The sequence below is a fragment of the Aotus nancymaae genome, unplaced genomic scaffold (assembly GCF_030222135.1).
Source record: "Aotus nancymaae isolate 86718 unplaced genomic scaffold, 86718_ANA_hifiasm-v0.15.2.pri h1tg000064l_1, whole genome shotgun sequence".
In the NCBI taxonomy this organism is placed as follows: Eukaryota; Metazoa; Chordata; class Mammalia; order Primates; family Aotidae; genus Aotus; species Aotus nancymaae.
Window position 1 is genome coordinate 4,238,458 of NW_026988479.1, and position 24,834 is coordinate 4,263,291.

Sequence of the window (24,834 nt, forward strand, 5' to 3'; positions counted from 1 at the left end):
ACCATATAAAAATTAACTCAAAATGGAGCCTAGATAAAAATGTAACACGTAAAACTGTTAGTCTTCTAGACAAAAGCTTAAGAGAAAATCTGTGACTTTAGGTTAAAGTCCTCTTAAATAGGATATAAAAAGCATGAGCCATAAAAGAAAAAAAATAACAAAAATTAAAATGGAGAATTTCTGCTCTTTGACAGACAATCTTAAGAGAATATATATTTTTTGAAAGCCACAGACTTGGAGAAAATATTAGCAAATCATATGTTGGTAAAAGATTTTCTAGGGGCCAAGAAGGGGCCTCTGAAGATTCACTGAAAAATCTACTTGCGAAATGCAGATTAACTATTTCTTGAGAAAAAGATGCATACAAGCCAGGTGTGGTCATTCACATCTGCAATCTCAGCTACTGGGGAAGATGAGGTGAGAGGATGGCTTGAGCCCAGGAAATTGAGGCTGCAGTGAGTTATAATAGTGCCACTCTACTTCAACCTGGGCAACAGAGTGAGACTCCATCTCTTAAGGAAAACAAACAAAAGGCATACATATTTATTTAGTGTGTATACACAGGAGCCTTCAGAATGAAGGCCCAAAGATACAGGGGAAATGTTCGTTTTTATGCTTAGGTTCAACAAAGTATGAACAACCATGTAGAAATATGATTAGACAAAACAGGTATGATGTAATGCTAATGGACCGAGTGGGGAAACCCAGCCAATCCCTAGATTTTTTTGTTGGCCCCTCTAGGGGTCTAGATTTTTTTCTTGGCCCCTCTGTGCAGCATTCCTTCCTTCTGGGTATGGGGCAGGACCTTCTCTGGAATGGGATCTTAGGCTCTACAGTCAAACAAGATCATTTCTTTATGGCCACTTCTTACACAGAAATGAAAAGGAAAAGTTAGAGTAATAATTTTAGCTGTTATGGCTGGCTATAAGGAAAGGAGTTCTGGTTTCTGCAAACTGCTTTAGGGAAAAGGGATTCTCGTTTCTATGTCTAACCTCAGGAGAAAATGGAGCTGAGAGACGGGAGGGAAGAGCAAGGTGAAAGAAAAACTTTTCCTTCTGAGGCTGCTTCTGAGGGCTTCATTTTGGGGTATTGTTTTCTGAGCCTCAATTTTATCCAATACATTTTCAAAAACTCTCAAAACTCAATAAGAAAACAATAAAAACCCAATACAAAAATAAATCAATGATTTAAGCAGACATTCACCATGGAAGCTATATGATGGTATGTACTTGCAAACTAGCTCAAGATTATTACTCATTAAGAAAAAAAATTGAAAGCTCAATTAGGTATTACAACACAGACATTAGAATGTCTCAAGTGAAAAAGAATTAACATTCCAAGTGTTGGTGAAGTGAAGCAATTAGAACTGCTGGTGGGACTGAAAAATTGAACACTTTGGAAAACATTTTGGCAGTTTCTTCAAAAGTTAAATATATCCTTACCCTATGACCCACCCATTCTACTCTTAGGTATTTATCCAAGAGAATCAAAGGCACATGCCTAGGCAAAAACGTGTACTATAATATTCGTAGCAACTTTATCTGTTTTTTATCATTGTTGTTGATTTTTGAGATGGAGTCTCACTCTGTCGCCCAGGCTGGAGTGCAGTGGTTCAATCTCAGCTCACTGCAACCTCCGCCTCTCGGGTTCAAGCGATCCTTGTGCCTCAGCCTCCCGAGTTGCTGAGATTACAGATATCTGCCACCATCCCTGGCTAATTTTTGTATTTTTAGTTGAGACAGGGTTTCACCATGGTGGTAAGGCTGGTCTCAAACTCCTGACCTCAAGCGATCCTCCCACCTCAGCCTCCCAAAGTGCTGGAATTTCAAGTGTGAGCCACGGTGCCTGGCCATAGCAAATTTATTTGTAATATGCAAACTGGGAAACGACTCAAATGTCCATTGAATGTGAGTGGATGGACAAATTATGGTGTAACCATTCAATGGAATATGACTTATCAACATAAAGAAATAAACCCTTTCTACAGTTACAACATAGATGAATCTAAAAATAAATACGCTGAGCCAAAGAAGCCAGACCACATAAAAAGAGGAGTGCATATTATATGACTCATTTCTGTGGAAATCTAGAACATGCAGACTAATCTATAGCGACGGAAAGCACTGTCAGGATTTGCTTAAGAACGGGTTGGAACAGAAATGGTGGAGAGGAAAAGTTCAGGAGGTGATAGATACATCCATTATCTTGATTGTGGTGATTGGTTCATATGCATGTACATATATCAAAACTAAACTCTACACCTTCAATATGTGTAGCTTTTATATTATAAAACATCTCAATAAAGTTGTTTAAAAACAGAACATTTATAAGAAATTTAGTAATCTAAAGAACACAAATTTCATTAGTAATAATATTTCTTATTAGATACTAAAATATACATACTAATTCTAAAATATACATTCTATGTATGCTAATTCTGATTTATTTACCTTGTCGTAAGTTTAAAACAAACACACCAAAATAATCTATATACTGCTGTGAATGCCTCTGTGGTAGATATGTTGTATGTGTATGTTGATGAATCTCTATTTTCAATCTGGTAAGAAAGTGTACATTTTTCTCCAAAATCTTCTGCAATCTGTGTCTGTACAGAAGCCAAACAATCTGTATCTGTAAAGAGCTGGGCACAGTGGCTTATGCCTGAAATCCTGGCACTTTGGGAGGCCGAGGTGGGTGAATCTCTTGAGCCCAGAATTTTGAGACCAGCCTGGGAAACATGGTATAATTCTGTCTCTTCACATGTACCCCCAAACCTAAAATGCAGTAAAAATAAATAAATAAAAAATTTAAAAAAAATACAAAAACTAGCTAGGTGTGGTGGCCCATGCCTGTAGTTCCAGCTATGCCGGAGGCTAAAGTAGGAGGATCACCTGAGTCCAGGGAAGTAGAGGCTGTAGTGAGCTGAGATTGTGCTACTGCACTCCAGCCTGGGGTTAGAACACATCAGAAAACCATCTGCCAGCTTTGCTAAAAGCAGAAAATAAACTGCTGAAGCAAGTGGAATAGGAAGTGGGTGGATTACCCTCAAGCTTGTTGCTTTAAATAAATCAGAAATCATAGTAAAGAAGTAATTTGTCTGTTTCAACCCCCTTATTCTATCTTCTAAAATCTATTGAGCTCATTTCATAGTCCTCAAAGGCATTATTAAATAATTAAGAAGTTTTGAGGGAAAAAATCCTTGCGAAGATTTGTCAATCCCTTTCTTATCCTACTTCCACAATGAGTCTACATAATCTGTAAGCTTATCCCACCCTTCTCCTAATTTAGCGTGAGAAAATACATGAAGCATCATTCCTAGGATGAAAAATGGGCTATTAGGAAAGTTTCCATTTTGCTGAATGAGTTCCCTCCCTTCTACATCTTCTGCTCCACCATCTACCCTTGTCTCTGTGCTGTCCCTCCTGCTTTATATTCAAATGGTAGACTGGCCCTTAAACTTTCTGTCCCGCATTTGAGTCTACCCCTTCCCTGCCTCTGGTGGCAGCACTGCCCAGTTAATTGTCTTACACCTGTTTTAGCGTTTGACTACCTCTGGGAGATACAAGTGCAGCCCTGAGTTATGAGTAGCAACAGAGAGAGATGCTGAAGTAAAACTAAAGCATTAACAATGTTCTCAATAGTTCAGCAAATTATCTTTTCATGAATTAAATTCTGATGCATTTGTCATTTATCAAATAGATCTTGGGCACCATGGTAATTTAAAGATCAATCCGGCCTGAGAGTCAGTGAGGGATGACCAGCTGCAAAAGTTAAAAGACAGGGATATTCCAATTTACAGATGTTGGCACCTGCAGCACTTCTAGTAGAATGGGTCCCAGCAGTGATAATTTTCCCACACAAGGGCTAAGAGTACTTAAAGTATCAGGTAACATTGCTTATCAATCTTTCAATAGATGCTTTTTTGCTAAAGAAAGGCTCTGTTGACTCAGTAAAGTTAAAGAACTATAGTATGCCTGAGGCATACCCGCATCCCTTCCACCCCCCACCCCCCATAATGCAACTTGATAATACAACTGGCCATTGTGGTTATGTTACAACTTACCTCGCCATATCTCCTAGTTCTTTACTCTTCATGCTGAGGCTGATGAAGTGGGAGATCTAAGTAGGGGAGATTCTGTGGGCCAGAAATAGGAGGGGATGAAAATGCCAGGGTTCAAATTTGGGAAGAACGGTAAAGAAGTTTCAGGTAGATGTTTTCTTGCTATATTAGCTTGGACCCTGAGCATCAGCCACAGAACCTCTTTTTTGTTTAGTGGAAGGTTCAAGTAGAATAATATTGGAGAGATAAGAGCTGTAGCTTAGGCTTGCCAGGGCTGTCTGATATATAGGGACCTGAAGAAGTTGTGCCTACAGCCCTAGTTTTATATATTTGATTTACCTACTTTGGGCCTTTTTATTTGTCATACAGCTTCTCTAAATCCTAGCCTGCTGTTGAATAGCTACAATGATAGTGAGAGGAATAAAGGCTGTTGTAATGAAGAAAGTATTCTGACTAAATGCCTGGGGATAATTGCAATGTGGGAAATGTGTTCCAAAGAAGTGAATGATAGACCAGGTAATACAGTACTGGAGGCACCCCTCAGCTTCCAGTGTTCTCTGCATTTGCTGTTGGCTTGGAAGTGGTTACTGCATAGAACTATATAAGTATCTGGAATTTTCGAAAGCGGTTCACTAAGAGAAGAATATGAATTAGGATTCTTTAGTCTTGTGTAATCTTGGAAGGCAGAGGATGGGAAAATGTGAGTGTACATAGCTGGCGATGATTCACAGCCAGAGGATGAATTGGGCAATCCTGTTTAATCTGAGTATGAAGATCAATATGCAGGTCCACTGACATCAGATCCTAGAGTTGTGTGCCAAGAACAGATACAGAAAATTCTTTGGTTCACCTGATCTAGACAGGTATGTTCTGTACAGTGTGGGTCATTATGTCAGGTGGACATCATCAGGTGACCCCGAAGCTCAGGTTTTTGTATGCTTAATATCACCAGTAGTTCACTAGTATCATGCCAAGGCACAGGTACAGTGCCAGAAATAAGCATTCCTGGCAAGATGTGCCTGAATTAATTAGAATTTCCTCTAGAACCTTTTCAGAAATGGTCCTGAGTTTTATGAGGCACTCAGGTACCTGACCTTTGACCAATGATGCGGCCAGAAGACAGCAGCCAGTTCTAACTGTGCTTCTCCCTCGCCAGGTAAGTCCTCTCGCCTGAGGTTCTTCTGGCGTGTTATTGATAAAACTGATTTTTAGAGACAGTTGCAAGTCACTAGATCTATTTCAGTTTTCAGGTTGTTAGAACCAGGCCGCGAGATCTGGCATTGACGGTTTCTCAGAGACCTATAGCTGTAATGGAGTAGTGGTTTCTCCATTTGTTTCTGTTTTTTATTAGCAAAAAAACAAAAACAAAACAAAGCCCAAAATAATAAAAAAAAAATTATCAAACTTGTACTTCTATTCAGGACTTTTTCAGATTGAAAATAGTCCATATTAGGCCTTTTGGAATCTTTCTGTGAGTTCAGAAGTTAATTGTAAAGGGTTGACAAGTTTATCTTGTTGAAAAACATCAGACATTCCTTGTGTGTAACCATTAGGTTTTCATTCGCTATTAAAGCAAGTCGGGACATACATTCTCATAATAGCTCGGAGAGCAACATGTCTTTGAAGTGTGCGGCCTGGATTTTGAGGCCACATTGCTACCATATCTCTCATCTGTGAGAAGATCTATTTGTTTAGTTTAGCTTTTGTTTTAAATGTGTTTTCCTAATTTGCTATATAATAGAAATAGAAAGTTTACTATGGTGGAAAGCATAAAACTGATGAGGATTTTCAATTATATAATTTCATGTCAAATAAAGCAAAATTTACATGTTATAGGCATGAAACACTTAAACAATGGCATTGGGATATAGAACAAAAACCTTTACAATAGATAACTTCAGTTAACTTACACATATTCATTAGAACATCATATATATTTCCTGGTATTTCCTGCTTTTCCTTATTGAAAAGTAGTCTTATTAGAAACTTCCACTTTCCCAAGATTATCATACACTAATGCCGTGCATGCCAATAGTACAACCAATACAAAGGGAAAGTCATCAAGATTCAGAAAATTCGCAGATATGTTTACCCTTTGACTCAGCAATCCCATTTCTAAGAAGTTACCCTAAAGCTGCAGCTAGAGAGTATGTAACATGTGCAGAATCATTAATTGTAACACTATTTGTAATGGCAAAGAATGGAAGCAAGCCTAAATGTCCATCAGTAGGGAGGGAGTTGAATGAGTTATTGTATTATACCACAATGAAGTATATGCAACCATATATAAAATGAAGAGGTTGTCTGCATAATGATAGGTTGTGATCACCAGGATACATTAAGTGAAGAAGGCAAAGTATAGATCACTATATACAGCAAGCTATGTTTTGTAAAATAAGAAAGAGAAAAATATAAATATGTATGTATTTCTTGTATTTGCAGAAAGAAATAATGGAAAAGTGAATAGAAAGCAAAAATTACTACTTATAAATGCGCTGGCAATAGGGGTGAAAGGGTTAAGATGAAAGTCAAATTTTCTAAGTATATGTATTTTTTAAGCTTAATGTTTTACATATTTAGAATATAATATATTGTTTATAACAACATTAAAAAGCACTTGTCAATTATAGAGAAATGTTGCATGAAGTCCTCACTTTCAAAGAAGTTGATTGCTGGGAAAAGAATTGACCTTTCATCTCACTTTATTGTATAAACTCTATTTCAGGATAATCATACAGCTTTTGTTAATAAAATAAAGCTCTTCTTGTAGAAAAAATGTCAACTAGTAGGATCATTTTTCAACTCAATGAAATAATTGATTTAGGTAATCAATGGGCAATCACTAATGGGTGCTAAAATAATCGAAAGAAAGATTGATAGAAAACTGAACATTCCAACAGGGTCTAAGTACCCCTTCCTGGTACTTGTGCAGTTGCACATCAAAAGAGGAAAAACATAACCAAATGTGACCACCTCAAACCTGTAGTCAGGTATCATCATCAATAGCAATGTGTTGTCTAATTCACACCAAGCAGATATTAGGTTTATCCTCATGTAATATGACATAAAGTACATAGCATCACCTATGAAATATTCTTGCCAAAATGTTTAACCTGAATTTCATGAAGGCTTTAAGTCTAATTAGTAGTCTACATGAAATTAAACATGATAATTAGACTTGATATGTTTTAGGGGCAATTAGGGGACAGAGGAACACATTAAATGAGAGCAGGGAGAAGCAGTCAGACGATTGCAGTAAGTGGGACACTCCACAAGATCTGTGGCCTGTTCTCTCTAACAAGTAAATCTCTGGCAAAGATGAAGAAGTTGTGATAGGAAATTGATTCCAGTTTAGACAAATAAACTCTATAATACATTTTGAAAAAACTTAAATGTGGACTAAATATTAGATGGTATTAAAGAATTGTTAATTTCATCAGGATTGATCATGGTATTGTGATTAGGTAGGAAAATGTCTATTTGTAGGAGATGCAGCCTGAGATATTTGGAAGAGAAATGCCATGTCTGCAATTTATTTAAAATATCTAAAAACAAATAGATAAGACAATTTGAATATAATACTAACAATAATTAAACCTGTGTGATGAGCATATTGAGGGGGTGGGTCAATATTTTATTGTTTCTCCCATTATTTATGAGGATAAAAAATGTTTCAAATTTTTTATTTAATGAAAAGCTAAAACTTAAAATTGAAACAAAAAAACAGCAATTGGCTATGACTTTCCTGGGCTCATTTTCCTATCCTGATGGCCAGGAGAGAGCAGGAGCTGAAGCAGCTGCCTTGAACTGGTAAGCAGAGACCTCCAGTTGGCAGAATCTTGCCATCCCTGGACCACCAGTGCTAAACCACCTGCCTACCCAAAGAAAGATAGTTATTATGATCAAGTCATTGAAAAAAACATTTAAGAAAAAATTAAGTGTTGTAAATTTTTAGAATATATTGAGATGGTATCTCTACTGTAAATCTCCAAAGTCCCACTCTCCCCTCATACACCTTCGAGACTAAATCTTAGACCTTCTGGGACATGCAAGAGTGGGAGCACTTGGAATGACTCAATGCAACACTGGAGCGTTGTTAATTCCTAACAAAAGTTACTGGACAGTGTCTTTGATTTACCTCACTAATGATTAGATGAACTGCCTCCATGTAGGTGGTTTATAAAATAGAAGCGAAGCTGGCTTGAGGACTCAGTGTCAGTGATAAATTTTACATAAATATCGTTTCCAAACCGTAAATTCTGTCAACACTGAAAAAGGGGAATTGTCGTAACTAGACGTATCTGGATATAAGACAGCTGTTTTTTTTTTTTTTTAAACATGAATAAAATACATGTGTAAAATACCTTCTTGGCAGGGTCCTGACTAGCATAAATTTTTAGGCATAGTTTGTAATGAGTGGTGGAAATGATAGTTAAATATTTCATTTGTTTGGAAATTTTTCTCAAGTCTATCATTATAGGATCACTTATTTGGTGCTATAAAATTTTTATATTTTAAGAAGTGTTTGATGTGTCTGACATGTAGTAATGTTAACAGCCGCCAATTCTCAAACAGCATGCCTCATTTTTAATGTTCAGTTTGCTTCATGAGTCCTTGTGTCAAATAATTTTCTGGGCAATGATTATTCATTAATACAAATAAACATTAGATTATAGGAAGAGTAAGCTTCCCATGAAAACCCAAGTTATTATCAGATCCTAAAAGCAGTAATTAAAAACTGAGCAGGACCCTATTCCTAGGTAGAATTGTAAAGTGGATGACTCCTGCATTAAGCGTTCTCCCATTCATTTTTAGAGCCATTCAACTTTCTCACTCACTTCATTGCCATCCCCTTTTTCCAAGCCCCAGCTGCAGTCTAGATATTCAGAGCTTCTTGGCCCATTGCAACCACTCATCATGACATTTTGCCACCAACTCAGCATTATTTGGAATCTTTCTGAATCTCTCTCTTGTTTTTTACTCAAACTTTCCGTAATCCAAATGATGATTGCTATAGAATTGCATCAGAAGACTTCTGAAGACAAGTGATTTGACAGCACGGAGTCAGAATTCTTAGGTTACAGTGGCAAAATCCCGTGGGCATAAAATGAGTTCATGTCTGTCATATGCTGCTATTTGTTCAGTCTTACTTTGATCTACTCACTAAATAATTCATCCTCTATAGAACTGAGGGGGCAAAGATGATTGGTAGTGGGTTAAAGAGGAAAGTGAAATCAGAAAGGAAGAAGGGGTTGAGGAGAGCATATGTAGATTGAAAATAAACTTGTTCTTAGTGTTGATTTTCATTTAGTCACAATATTTTTATTTTCAAATAACATTAAACAAAAACAAAATATTTATATTTTCTAAAGGAGAACCAGAGAAATATTGCACTGTTCCTAGTCAAAAGTAATATTAACAGGAATGTCTAGATGATTTCAATGTGTTTATTTTAGTTAAATGATAGAGTTACTCACTTGAACTAACTCTTGCATATTTCTCCCATTTCAAAATAATTAACTATTGTAGCTAAAAATTGTATCTATTTTACTTGGCTGCCTTTGGTAGCATTTGAAAGTGAATGCAAAATTTCTGGATAAAATAGAAACAGACACATGGGCTAATATAGGAATATACACAATATTGTTAACTGTCCCAAGTTTTTTCATTGATTACCTCTTCCATGGTGAAATTTCAGGCATAAAATTGGTTTTGGTTAGCACAAATTCTGTCCCAACATATACTTACCCGTAGTTTTTCCTAATAAATCAAACAAACTCATATTTATGGTGACAAATATATTCTAGATTCATTATATCCATAGTTGCTAAAAATTTAGTTCCATGCCTTGGTATGATATTAGAATGTCCATGATAAGAAAAATAAGTGTAGCAAAATGAGGTTTTTTTTCTGTGAATCTAATTTTATTCATTTTAAAATGTGGTCCTCTACTATAATGGTATTCCCTTCCTTCTTTTAAATGTTGAAATAAACTCTCCCTTTATGAAACAGTGGTAACAGCAGATGGTCAGTGTTGTAATGTGTGCTTAATGTTTTAAATGTAGCAAAATAAAAGAAATCCCATGCCTATGTTAGTGTACTATTTTTTTTCCATTGAAGAAGGACAGATTTTACTTATTTAAAAATATAAAAGTCTGAGACCAACTGTTCCATATTCTTTAAATGTTGTTATTTCTAGGTGACTTAATTAGACTAGGAGAGAAAACAATCGCATGTCAAAGATGCTTTTTAAGTTCTAAACTTTTCAAATTATAAGCTACTTGATACTGTTTTCCTAATTAAAGAGATATTTCTGAATTGAAAAGATCAGAGCTCCTGAGTAAATTTAGAACGCGTTTTTTTGTCATTTACAGAAAGGGGCTTTAAGAGCCTATGTTCCTTTGGCTTTAAGAGCTCTTTACTGTGACTTCAGAGTAATCATTTTCAGATTAATAATCTGGAGTTCGTCTTTAGAATTATCAGTTTTTCTTTTATTATGGAATCTGAGGTTAGCCAGAATCTGTCTGCAGAACATGAGGCAGAAGGGAGAAATGCCTGACAATGTGAGGCAATCCTTAATTATTTTAATACATGCAATTAACCATTTATACACACTTAAAAGCAGACAGCTGGGATGATGGTGTCTGCTACAAAAAAAAAAGTGTAATGAAATGTGCTTTAGTTTTTCTACCTTTAGTAAAATTCCATCTTTGTATGAAATTTTACTGTCCTTTTCATTTACTTGTTAACTCTCCACCTTCCCACTCCCTTTAGAATACTTAGTTTGAAGACATGACAATTCTTTATTTGGTCTGTCTCAGGAAGGGGGGAATCTTGTTATTTTTAAGGACCAAAAATAGCATTATAAGATTCGTTTTTATTTTTAAATGTGGATATTGACTGAAGCTCTCAAATTAATCAATATTGTTGCCAAATTTTGTAAAATGCACTATCTTGGCCCTCTAACGATATCGTGCTAATATAAATGTGAAAACCAACCTATCAACATGTTTTCAAAAATACATTTTGTAAAAGACAGTACAATTTTGTGGTGTGTTCAAATATTCCTTTCTTTCTTATAGAATATTATTGAATCTGTCCAGTTCATAAATATTCCCTCACTCCCCTCCTCTCTCTCTCTGCAATTTTTTGATGTTTGTTCTTTTCTTTCCGTTCTCTAGTTTAGTTCTTATTAATTGATTCAATGGATGACCTTTTGTGCAACACTGTTCTACCTTAACAGCCTAGCCAGGGCCTCCGCACCACCCAGTTCCAGCAACCTGGTTCTCCTGCAACCCCAAGCCTTTGAGATCCCTGGGACTGTCACATCGCTCCCCGCCGGAGACGCCAGTCGCGTGCCTCCTCCCTGGTGTATGAGCAGGTCGGCTCTCCACCCCGATCTAGGTGGTCGGACGCGCGCCCAGGGAGGAGCAGGCGGAGGGGCCCAGGTTGTCCCAGCTGCCGCGCGCCAGGGGATGTGGTTGGCCCAGAGCCTGGAGGCCAAAGGTAGGCGGGCAACACTCCTAGTGCGGTTCGGAGGAGAGGTACATCGGGCCAGCGTAACGACACTTAGAGTGCCAGCTGCGGCTGGGGTAGAGGCAGCCTTTTCCAGCGGGCGCGTGGGTCACCTGGGAGCAGTTCTCCGGACCTGGTGCGTGAGGGGAGCTCCTGGGCGCTGGGCGGGGCTGGGCGGGGCTGGGCGGGGGCGGCGCTCAGGAGCCTGGAACCGGCTCGCAGCAGAGGCGTGGTCTTGAGCCCCTGCGCGGTCCTGAGCCCCTGCTTCTGGTGCGTAGAGACTGTAAATCACTGCACTTCTCAATCATCATCACCCCTGCTTTTCCTGGCTCGAATTCAGCCTCCAAGTCACGATTGCAGGAAAGTACGCCAAGGGGAAAAAGCATCTGCCCCTGGACCACCTTCTGAGCGTGGTGGGGTTTGCTTGGGGTTTGCTTAGGGTCGAAGAAGCAGAGAGGACTGACCCAGCCCTCACAGAGAAGAGGGCTTGGAAGTCCTGGAGAACCTGGCCGGGGAGGGGCTGCTGTCGCGGTTGGGAGGCAAGGGTGCAGCGCTGGGGTAGCAGATTCCAAGACCCCTGAGGGTGCCTGTCTTGGTTTCTCGCAGTGGTCAGAGGCTCCCTGCTCTCCAGCCTCCCAGTGACTCAAACCTAATCTTCAGCACCCCTTGGGGCGACCTTTTCGGTGCAAACCTCTGATTCTGTTTCGCAGGATCCTCCCCCACCCGCACCGGAAAATCTGACAAGAACTTGAGGTGTCAGCCCTGAGTAGGGAGACCTGCGGTCTGCGCGGACAGCTGTGCCTGGAAGAGAAGGACGCTGGTGGGGCTGAGAGCAGAGCTGCCTTCTGGCCCCATGGCCCCCATGCTTCTGTCATGGCTAACAGTTCTAGGGGCTGGAATGGTCGTCCTGCACTTCCTGCAGAAACTCCTGTTCCCTTACTTTTGGGATGACTTCTGGTTCCTGTTGAAGGTGGTGCTCGTTGGAATTCGGCTGGAGAAGTATAAAAAGAGAGGGGAGCTGGTGACTGTGCTGGATAAATTCTTGATTCATGCCAAAAGGCAACCTCGGAAACCTTTCATCATCTATGAGGGAGACATCTACACCTATCAGGATGTAGACAAAAGGAGTAGCAGAGTGGCCCATGTCTTCCTGAACCATTCCTCGCTGAAAAAGGGGGACACGGTGGCTCTGCTGATGAGCAATGAGCCGGACTTCATTCACGTGTGGTTCGGGCTGGCGAAGCTGGGCTGCGTGGTAGCCTTCCTCAACTCCAACATTCGCGCCAATTCCCTCCTGAATTGCATCCGCACCTGTGGGCCCACGGCCCTAGTGGTGGGCGAAGGTAGAGTATGGGGTGTGGTCTGCTAATACAGAATAGTAACCCATCTGCTTTCCTACCCTTTTTTTTTTTCTTTAGGATAATTCATAACTAATACTTTGGGTGAGTAAAGTGTGCATGTTAAGAGTACAAAATAGTTTTATGATTCTGTGACTGGTGGCTTAACACCTATCTCCTCCTTTCAAGCACATACAGTTTCAGAAAACTTTTATGAAATCTCTGCTTCCTACCATTTTGAGACAGGGACAGTTTTACTGCCATTGGTACCTTTAGTGAGTGCAAGAACACATAGAGAACTTGGTCAGTTCTAAATTTTATCAGCTTTGGCAAAACGATGAATAGGAAAGTTATCTTCATTGTGGCACACCTACCTACCTCTAATTATACTTTATCAAGGATGACTACATTTGCAGAACAGATTATGTTTAATGGAAAGTGCATGAATTCCTTTCTTCGTGTCTGCTCTTATTTTATAAAGTCTGCAAGCTAGGACTTACCTGGCAAGATTGCCCTCCCACCTGTGAGCCAGAAGGTGGGCTCTTGGCTGAATCTAGGTCCCTTTCTATTTCTTCTCCTGATCTATGCATGCATCCTTTTCTTTTTTTCACTAAGTTCTACTCTTCCTCCTCCCCCTATGTTGGAGTTAAGACATCTTAGGCTACACATATTTACACTGAACTGTAAATAAAGTCTGTGGTTTAGTGGCTAATTAGTAAAGAACCTAGGAAGATGGGTTGTTTAAAAAAATAGAATTGAAATATGAAAATTGATTCTTATTTGGTATAATCTAAATGGTTTATGAAGATTCTTCTTGCATGGGGAAGAATGGTGCAGAAAGAGGAAGTGCAAGGATCCTAATAAAAATATTTAAGTATATTAGATTAATAGGTACATAGCGATACCTCATATAAAGTTTTTAGACTCACAGAACAGTATAGAAAAATATATTTATACACTGATGAACTCCAAGGCACAGAACTTTCCACATAACCTTTATCATACAATATTTGTATATCAAACAAAAATGAATTAGGCTGTATACAGAAAACAGGCTATCATTTAAAGCTATCACTCTTCCTAGTTCTTTTCAGTTCAACTTATGATCTGATAAAGTGGCAAATGTTTATTCTTGAGCACAGATTTTAAGCTTCTTTACACTACAGGAGGAAAGGGTCTAGGAGCAAATGTAAACTCCAAGTTGTGCTAATAATTGATAAAGCTATAAGTTATGTTTAGAAGGGCCAACAAAGAGGGCCCCAGTATCCCTGAAAGATTTCTATGGCCATGGTGTTGAGGCCAAGGAAGCATTCCAAAGCTGCTTTCCTGAGAGATTCATCTTAAAGTACATAGGACTGGTTACCTCTCAGAATAGAGCATTCAAACTTTTCTGTTGATCGAATTGTTGTTTGACTAAGACCAATTAATTCTGCAGTTTTGCTGTGGCAGCTTTTACTTTGCTTACTAATAACTAATTGCATTGTTTTCTTATTTTGTTTTTAACACCAACAGTCAGTTTTTGCATTTAAAAAAGCCACTTTGAGATGCTGAAGTTTTAAACCAAGACTATTTAGTTGATTGGCTCAGTAAGTAGGTTGCTGGAGAAGTCAACCATTCTTTCTGGCATACTTTCAAACATAAATAAGATATATGTTTTCCAAAGACTGAAAAATTCTATTTTAATTAACAGATTTTATAATAAGATGTACCTTAGATCAGAATCACTTTTATACTTAAAACACTGTGTTGTTGGCATCTGGAGTCTCCTTGGTTGTTTTGTTTTTAGCACATTAAAAAAAGATGAATCATGTGGCTCAGAGATAAGCCAGACAGACCCGACTTTCATGTATGGTCTGCCACTTCCTAGCTGCGTGGTTAAAGATAATGTTGTCAGTTACCCTGGCTCTCACTTTACTTAGTTTTAAAATGGTGATGATACCAGCTTTTTCACAGTATAATTCTGAGGATTAAATGATACACCTCTCATAAAGTGGCTAGCTGAGTGCCTGGAATGTACTAACTAGATCTTTAGTGAATTTAAATGATTTCTATTATGATTATAGAGTAATCCTGGGGCTTTAATAAGGGATTTCATTTGGATTTTGCTGTTACAACCTTATTTGATGTTAGCTGTTAGAAAGAGTAGTATGTACAGTCATGAATCACTTAACGACAGGATACTTTCTTAGAAATGTGTTAGGTGGGCCAGGCAAGATGGCTCACACCTGTAATTCCAGCACTTTGGGTGGCTGAGATGGAACAATCACCTGAGGTCAGGAGTTTGAGACCAGCCTAGCCAACATGGTGAAACCCCATCTCTACTAAAAATATAAAAATTAGCCAGGCGTGGCAGCAGGCACTTGTAATCCCAGCTACTTGGGAGGCTGAGGCAGGAAAATCACTTGAATCTGGGAGGCCGAGGTTGCAGTGAGCCAAGATTGTGCAACTGCACTCCAGCCTGGTGGGTAGAGCGAGACCCACCCCCTAAAAAAAAAAGAAATGTGTTAGGCAATTTTGTTGTTGTGGGAACATCATAGAGTGTACCTACACAAACCTAAATGGCATAGTTTACTATATATCTAGACTCTGTGATGTGGCCTATTGCTCCTAGGCTACAAACTTGTACAGGCTATTACTGTACTGAATATTGTAGGCAATTGGAACACAATGGTGGTAAGTATTTTTAAGTGAAAACAGAAAAGGAACAGTAAAAATATGGTGCTAGAATCTTATGGGACTACTATTGTATACGTGGTCTGTCACTGACCAAAATGTTATTATCACACTATGTGTTAGTAGTAAGTTAATGGCAGAGTTAGGGTTCAAGCCCATGTTTCTCTGATACCATAACGTGTATTTCTCACATTCAGCCTTGCCACCTCTCTAAGGAGTCATAACCTTTCTTTACATTATTTTTGCTCCTGACAGTATTCAAGCATCATTCTCTTTCAGTAAATACATGTTCAACAGATACTATAAATAAAAACCCTAGAGTCAGTGTCTCCACGGACAGTAAAGAGGAAACCATGTATGTATCAGTGCTTAGAACACTGTCTTTTCTAGCTACTGAACCATGAAGCCATTTAAACTTCCTATTAAAATCAACTGTTTTCTTTTGTAACAGAAGTAACTGTTGACCTAGCTGAGTCTAGGAATGAAAAAGAAAAAAAATAAATGCCAAACAGCCTATTCTACTACATGCAAGTAGAAATTTAGAAATGTCCTGAAACGTAAAATAGATATCATGTATGGACATCATAGTGTGTAGGTAAGATAATAAAAGTTCACATGAGCTATGTATTTTATCTATCAGCATACATAACACTTTCTATAAAACATAAAAGAGGCCGGGCATGGTGGCTCATGCCTGTAAACCCAGCACTTTTGGAGGCCAAGGCAGGCAAATCACCTAGGGTCAAAAGTTGAGACCAGCCTAACCAACAGGGTAAAAACCTGTCTCTACTCAAATACAAAATTAGCCGGGCATGGTGGTGCATGCCTCTAATTTCAGCTACTCAGGAGGCTGTGGCAGGGGACTCTCTTGAACCTGGGAGGCGGAGGTGGCAGTGAGCCGAGATTGCACTGCTGCACTCCAGCCTGGGCAACAAGAACAAAACTCAGTCTCAAAAACAAAAATAAAAACCTGTTTAAAAGGATCTTTATTTTTCCTCTGACTCTTCTTAGTCTTTAAAAAGCAATTGCCTTTATGGTTGAAAGTCATTTGGAGGATTACAATGGCTTGGTTGTTAACAAGAACGTTTGTCCTGTACGGTTTCAATGTAACAGTTCATGAAAACTAACAGTGCAAGGCTGCATGCATTATTGTGTGTTTATAGAGAAGACACAGGATTTTTACCTCTTATGAAGAGAAATCTGAAATTCTTCAAAATATGTTGAACCATAAAATACTATCAAATCTAAATTGAAAGAGTTCAGGGTAATTGAATAGTTTTTTAAAGTTATCTATTTATAATTATAATGATTTAATATGTGGTATATTAAGAAAGAATGAAGAAAAAAATATATACTATACACAAGTAAATCTGAAACCTTGTGGGTGCTTAGTATGTCTAAAGCGCTTTGTACCTTTTGGGAGTGATGATTAATGACACTGACATCAACACGATAAATCCCAACCATATTGCCACCCTCAAAACCAGTTACAAAATGAGCAGTAGAGAGTGGACAACTTTTTGCAAAAATATACAAGTAAATTAAAAGTTACCAAGTGTTCACATGGATCTCATAGTTTTTATTATGTCATTCATTCACTCATTCATCCAGGTAATAAATATTTGTTGAATATCTCCTTTGTGTTAAGTCCTGAAAATTTAGCAGTGAACAAAACAAACTTCCTCAGTTCAAGAGTTTACAATCCAGTTCTTGAACTATTCCTCAAGGGTGCATCAATATCTGTCTGTGAATTGGCTGAGAGAACTTTATGATTGCAGGGAGTCACTGTAACTACACATAGAGCACCTGAGGCAGGTGAGCTCAGTGGAAAAGGTACTGAAAGCAGATGGATAGAGAGAAGGTAAGAGAGAAAAGGAAAGGGGTGGGGGAAAAAGGGAGAAAAGGAGAGGGGAAGGGAGAAGATGGAGATGAGGGAATGAACAGGAACAGAAAGGAAGAAAAAGACAAAGGTAAACCCAGCAGCCTTTTATGATTTTGCATGATTTTGAAAATCTGGACTCCAGTTCCCATGCCACCTTGCCTAGATGTATGAGCTTGAGTAGATTATGTACCCACTATAACCAGGCTTCCCTCATCCTTGAAATAAGGTTAATATTTACCTCTCATGGCTGTAAGTGTGTATCACCAAAAATAACACGTAAAAACATGTTGTAATCTATAAGGTACTTTAAAATGGCAAGGCTTGTTATTTATCATCATCAGCATTGTTATAATGACTAAACATGCCAAAGGATATAATCACATACAAATTTTAAATGATATAAAAGCACCCCAACATAGTTCTGTTTGTTCTAAGTAAAGATAAAAGCATAGATTAGTAGATGATAATCCTGGCAGCAGATGATATTAGCAGTATCAGAGATGAAAAATTGGGGTAAAGCTCTAGGTTTAATCTCAAACACTTTAATTTTCAATAAGTTTCCCAGGAAAATTTGGGATGTGATTTGATATTTGTTTTAATCCAAAATACACAGATATAAGACATCTGTAAGTATTTTTGAGTCTTCAGACTATGTTGGAAGGAAATAATAGTAATGTAAAAATTTTGACTTTTAAAAATTATCTGTGTATAAAAAAACTTGGTGTCTTAATATTAGCAGATTTTATTTTTGTATTTTGTGTAGCCTGAATGTGTATTTTTTCAGTTATATCAAAGTGTAATTGACAGTCTCAGAAACAATTGGACTATATAGTCTAGCAGTCTTAAATCAGAGACCACGTTTTGAGGCTTTACTCTGCAACCTACTAAGCTGTGTTACCTTAAACAACTTACTTAATTTTTTACCATTTCAGTTTCTAAAATATAGCACTTTGCCTGTCTCCCCTTGAGTGCATGGCAACTATTATTTTTGTTAGTAACAATAACAATATTTGCCTCATGGTTTAGCTGAAACCTTTTCCTTTGACTTATTCCTAAAGACAGTTATCAGATACCAGCGCTGATGAAAACTTCACCTATCACAGTGCACATTATCTGGCATGACCTATGAAACCTGTTTGGAATTGGTTCTATATGACTTATGAAAAATAGAATTTTTCTAAAATGCACCAAAACAATATGTTTAAGGTCCTATTTCAAACAAACTACATTATGATTTGAAGCTAGATGGAAATGCCTGAATACATAGTTCCAGGATGTATAACTTAAAAATAGAAGGCAAAATCGTTATAAAGATATTTCAGCCAACGATGGAATGCATATGTGGTGATTGTCCCATAGGACTGTAATACTCTATGTTTATTGTACCTTTTCTATGTTTAGCTATAGTTAAATACACAAACACGTATTACTATGTTAGAATTGCCTGCAATTTTCAGTACAGTAACATGGTGTACTGGTTTGTAGCCTAGGAGTAATAGGCTATATCATACAGCCTAAGAGTGTACTAGGCTATGTCACTTAGATTTGATCACTTAGATTTGACCCAATGATTATCATTGGGTCTTGTGTGAATTAAATGTAAAGGAGCCAACAGAATACCAGGACCATAAAATATATTCAATAAATGGATACAATCATCATTTTTAATTGCATAATGGCAGAGACAGACACCCATATAAAAAGTCACTTTTGTCCAGGCCTCTTCATTTGAGATTTGTTGAATGGAGGGAAACCCACGTAAGTGTGTTACACAACCCTAGTGAGTTGGGCTTGAACAGCTTTCTTGTCCTCTCCAGTAGCAGTACATCCATAAGTACTTCCCAACCCTCAGCAGCCAAGGTTGCAATGCTCTCAGACACAAGTTTGGAGTAAGGTGGTTAGCTCTTCTGTGGCCAAAAAAAGGAGGGTTCTTCTACTGTTAATAACTAAGAGGGCATGAGGAAAGTAGCCCTCATGGGATCTGAGTCTTGCAGAAATACTACCTTAGTATTCACTGCCTTAAATATGTAAATATAATTTACTTACTAATGAGTCTGTCTGTAGGTTGCTTTGATCTGCATTAACTCTTCTAATTTCACCACTTTCTTACTTAATAATAGCAAGCCAGATGCAACATGACTTTTTGTGCCATTTCAGTAATAACTATTCATTGGCAACAGAAAATGTATTAGAAATAACATCAAATGAGGTGTTTGACTTTTTCTTTTTTGGGTAACTTTGCTTATAATAATAATATACCCAGCACTTTGGGAGATTGAGGCGGGTGGATCACGAGGTCAAGAGATCGAGACCATCCTGGTCAACATGGTGAAACCCCGTCTCTACTAAAAAAAAATAAAATACAAAAAATTAGCTGAGCATGGTGGCACATGCCTGTAATCCCAGCTACTCAGGAGGCTGAGGCAGGAGAATTGCCTGAACGCAGGAGACGGAGGTTGCGGTGAGCCGAGATCGCGCCATTGCACTCCAGCCTGGGTAAAAAGAGCGAAACTCCGTCTCAAAAAAAAAAATAAATAAATAAAAATAAAATAAAAAAATATATATATATATATATATAACGTATTATTATAATATTCTATCTGCTCCCTTCAAAAATGTGGGAACAACTGAGAGTGAAAACACATAAACCCACTTAGAAACTTGTGTACATATAATCAGGGCAGTTAAATCATGCAGGGAAAAATGTGTTATTGAAATAGAAAGACTTGTGATTCTGTTATTCATCAATTTTGTATTTCACTCCTCGAGAACTTTGCTATGCTAAGCGAGGAATGAAGCTCCAACTCACCCTGCCTGGTTATATACTTTTGGGCAGGAAGAGGAAGAGCGTGGTTTGATGGAAACAAAACAGGACAGAATCAGTAGAAGCACTTCTCCCATGTAAGGACCTGGATTCCCAATCTGTTCATCTCCCTTCCAGCATCTATGATCTCCTCTTTTCATCCTTCAGCTCTCTATTTAATGAAGTTGAGCTCATTATATGTCATCATCATCATCTTCATCATCATCACAACCGACAGTAGTAGTAATAACCACCACCACTGCAGTCACCATTTAAGAAGGACTGATTCTGGGTCAGACACCATAAGGAATGCTTTACATAGACCATTTAATTATCCCAATAACTGTATAAGTTGTATGGAGTCACTTTTCAAAAGGGAGGCTCAGAGAAATAAAGCGACTTGTCCAAGGTCACACAACTAGCAAGTGTCAGAAGTGGTGTTTGAATCCAGATTTTCTAGCTGAAAATCCTATACTCTAGGGAATCAACCCAGAATTTCTATTGCCTTCTACTTTCATACAGTTTTTATTTATAAACTTCTTAGTCCCACTTGACATATTTCTCTTTCTGCTGTTTTGTGATCAATCTGGGTTATAGATTTCATGAAAGTAAGAGTTTTTCCCCTAATGTATTGCATTATATAACTAATCCAATGACTGACAGTTGGCTTTTTGAGGGAACCAGATACTGATTTATGTTTCCAGGAAAATGTTTAATGCAGAACTCTGAATTCAGATTCAAAGCAGAATATATCGTGATTATTTTTAAAGTTTTCTTTAAAAAATTAGAAAGAAATATAATTGCTTTAGGTGTAAAGGTCCATATTTATTTTTATGGACAGTACCTAAGCATTCTGATCTGAAATTTTTTTTTTTTTTTGAGACAGAGTTTTGCTCTTGTTGCCCAGGCTGGAGTGCAATGGTGCGATCTCGGCTCACTGCAACCTCTGCCTCCCTGGTTCAAGTGATTCTCCCACCTCATCCTTCTGAGTAAATGGGATTAAAGGCACCCACCACCAAGACTGGCTAATTTTTTTGTATTCTTAGTAGAGATGAGGTTTCACTATGTTGGTCAGGCTGGTCTCGAACTCCTGAACACAGGTGATGCACCTGCTGTGGCCTCCTAAAGTGCTGGGATTACAGGCGTGAGCCACCAGGCCTGGCCAATCTGGATTTATTTTACATTTGATGCCATTATTTCTTCCTTTTTGCCATTCATTTCTTGTATGAGGTAATTTTATAGTTTTAGAGTTAATTAGTATATAGTTTAGATGACTAATTCTACCATCCACCAACTTGTGAGCTTGATGTATGAGTTTTCTAAGGCTGCTATACTGAAGTACCACAAACTTGATGGCTTAAAACAAAAGAAATTTATTCTCTCACAGTTCTCAGGGCTAGACATCCAAAATAAAGGTGTCAGCAGGGCTCTGCTCCCTCAGAAGGATCCAAGAATCTTTTCTTGTCTCTTAGCTTCTGGTAGTTTCCAGTAATATTTGGTTTTCCTTTTACTAACTCCAAAAGGCTAGTGGGGTACTATTGTTTAATATCCCCAAGGATTTTAATATAGATTTTAAGATAAGCTATATAGCATTTAGAAATCCCTTGGACCTTCTAAATGTATAGCATATTATATACATAAGGAAATGAAATCAGAATTGCCACGTAGAATATAAAAGTTGAACTTTATGACAGAGATCCATGCTAAAGTAAGGGAATGGTGAATTCAAGAAGAATCTAAATAATATAAATAATTGTATGCCTCTCTACTCTGGAGAAAAAAATGATACTTCACTTTCTTACACAAAAGACTGTATATGAATTACAACGTCTTGTTTCTTTTGTAACACGTAGAGTGTTAGGTACCTCAATGCTTAATTATTTTCTCATCAAGGACCCTTTCCCACCTTCTGTCTCTTTTGGTTTCCACCACTTCTCCCCTCTGGAACAGATGACATTTTTTTTCCTGGGTTAATGGGCAAATCAAGAAGGTCTGGTTCAGTTTCACAGATTAATTCAACGTAGTCTTAACTCGACAATTGTTCCTTTGTTATCCTTGTATCAGATCCTTCCTAAAAAACGTGTCCCTTTTTCTTTCTGAACCTTGAATTGTGACCTAGGCCCTTGATCTTGCCAGCATTCGTAAGTCCTTCAGTCCTGAAGACACCGATTCTTCAGGCTTTTCTACTCTTCCTTATCTGCTGGACTTTGCTTTTGCCCAGGCCTTGCATCCTACTGCTGCTGATGGAGGGTCCACTCTTACCTGCCAGTCACACCCTCCCTTGCACCATGGGTGTCACTGAATTTTCTGGAAGGCATTATTTTGCCCCTTTTGCTTTCAAAGGCTTTTGTCTTTAATTAATGTGATCCAGAGAAATTCTCTGAGTCCCCTCACTTAAAATTTACTTGGCCTATACCTAGTACGTATTAATTGCTTTTAATTTTAGTTTCATTTTTTATTTTTATGGATTCAGGGAGTACATGTGCAGGATTGTTACATGGATATATTTCTTAATGGTGAGGTTTGAGCTTCTAATGTGCCCATCACCTGAACTGTGAATTGTAAACATTGTACCCAATAGGTAATTTCTCAGTCTTCACCTCTCTCTCCCACCCTCCTCCATTTTTGGAATCCACACTCACTTAAATTTTGGCTTTAGAATGATTTCTAAACCACAATGATCTTGTGATTTTAGAGCAGTCAGGGGATACTCCCAAATGTTTTACAATACAGTGGAACTAAAGAGTAGCCTACAGGCGGTGTTTTAGAATAACTAGCTACTGAATTGTACTTCAAGGAAATTGTTTAGTGAAGTATCCTAAATTTAGATTCAGACAGAGTTTTAAATAGTTGTATTTAAAAATTGATGGGTTGAAACCCATAAGTTGCATAATAGAGTCTCTCAAATTCAGTCTGAATTGGACTGCTTGCATTGGTCTGTCAGGTGATGACTGAATTTTCCTTTCAGTTGGTCCTGTGGAAACAGAACCATAAAATGACTGTGATATTACTTATCCAACATGAGAAGTAAATCAGCTTTTTATTTACATTTGATCCCTGTTCCAATACACAAAAACAAATCCAAAGTGAATGGTTTGAGATTTAAAGTTTGCTTACCTCTTCCCAACCCTTTGGCTTTTAGATTTGCTTGGAAGTGTAGAAGAAATCCTTCCAAGCCTCCCAGAAGATATCAGTGTTTGGGGGATGAAAGATTCTGTTCCACAAGGTGTAATTTCACTCAAAGAAAAACTGGGCACCTCATCTGATGAGCCCGTGCCACGCAGCCGCCATGTTGTCTCATGCCTCAAGTCTACTTGTCTTTACATTTTTACCTCTGGAACAACAGGTATGATCCAATTCTTTTTAAGGATAAAATGGATGCAACAAATTTGCAAAGCAACAGTGTTGGGCAAATTTCTACCATGTGTAGTGACCAACCATCTGAGAAAGCATGCTTGCAAGAAGATGTAAGGATCTCAGAATGCTAGAAATTTCATGGAAAGTTAATTATTTTAACTTTTACTTGACAAGTCATCGTGCTCATTTGGCCTTTGTCCCATTTGACAATATTTTCTTAAAGTTTGGTAGTACAAAGGGCATGGGAGTATCGGAACACCTTGATCCAGCCTCGTTGCTCAGTGTATAATACTTGGCTTTTTGGGCAAGATCTTTGTTAGCTTCTCTGATCCTCAAATTTCTGATATCTAAAATGAAGAAATTAGTTAGTTTAAATAGTTTCTACTTACTTTTTGGATTTAAAAAATGTGTTGATCTGCTTGAAAACAGTTCTTTATATTCCTGTGAAAGTTATTAAATCCTAAGCATAATCCAGCTATACTGCATTTTAGGCACCTGTAACTGGCTCTCCTGATTTTGGTTAGGGTTATTGAATCATGTGACAAACACGAAATCTTGAAGGCATTGCAGGTTTGGACTAAGTTGCAAAATAGAATCAAGTAGCTAAACTTTGTTTTTTAAGTAAACAACATCAATAACAAAGAAAAATAAAACTGCCTGATAATTCAAAAGAAGGGCCTGGCACAGTGGCTCACACCTATAATCACAGCACTTCGGAGGCCAAGGTGGGAGAATTGCTTGGGGTCAAGTGTTTGAGATCAGTCTGGACAACATAGTGAGACCCCATATCTACAAAAAAATTTTAAAAAATAGCCAGATATGGTGGCATGCACCTGTAGTAACAGCTACTCAGGAGGCTGAGGCAGGAGAATCATTCTATCCCAAAAGTTTGGTGTTATGGAGAACTGACTGCACCACTGTACTCCAGCCTTGGCAACAGAGTGAGACTAAGTCTTTAAAAAAAAAAGAAAGATAATAAAAAAAAATTAAACTTGATTGATTTCTAGGAAAAACTGAATGATATTAATGGTAGCCTACATAGGCTTTTATTATTAATTTGACATAGACAAATCAAAAGTGTTCTGTTACTAATTTCTTGTGCATAGGTAGTATTGTAAGCAGCTACTATTGCATAGTCAAATTTTTCTTACATTTTGAAAAACGATTCAATGCCTAATTGTGATCCCTTTTAGACTGGAGAATAGAT

General features: G+C 37.9%; 1 protein-coding gene across 1 annotated transcript in view; it reads left to right on the top strand.

Annotated features, from left to right (window-relative positions):
* The first annotated feature begins 11,797 nt into the window (after positions 1-11,797).
* The window catches only part of SLC27A6 (solute carrier family 27 member 6), a 61,141-nt gene continuing 48,104 nt past the window's right edge, over positions 11,798-24,834 (top strand). The window contains exons 1-2 of the mRNA XM_012447965.2: positions 11,798-12,918; positions 23,413-23,616. Of these exons, the coding sequence (XP_012303388.2) occupies positions 12,429-12,918; positions 23,413-23,616 (694 nt within the window). The 5' untranslated portion in view covers positions 11,798-12,428. The remainder of the gene's footprint in view (positions 12,919-23,412; positions 23,617-24,834) is intronic.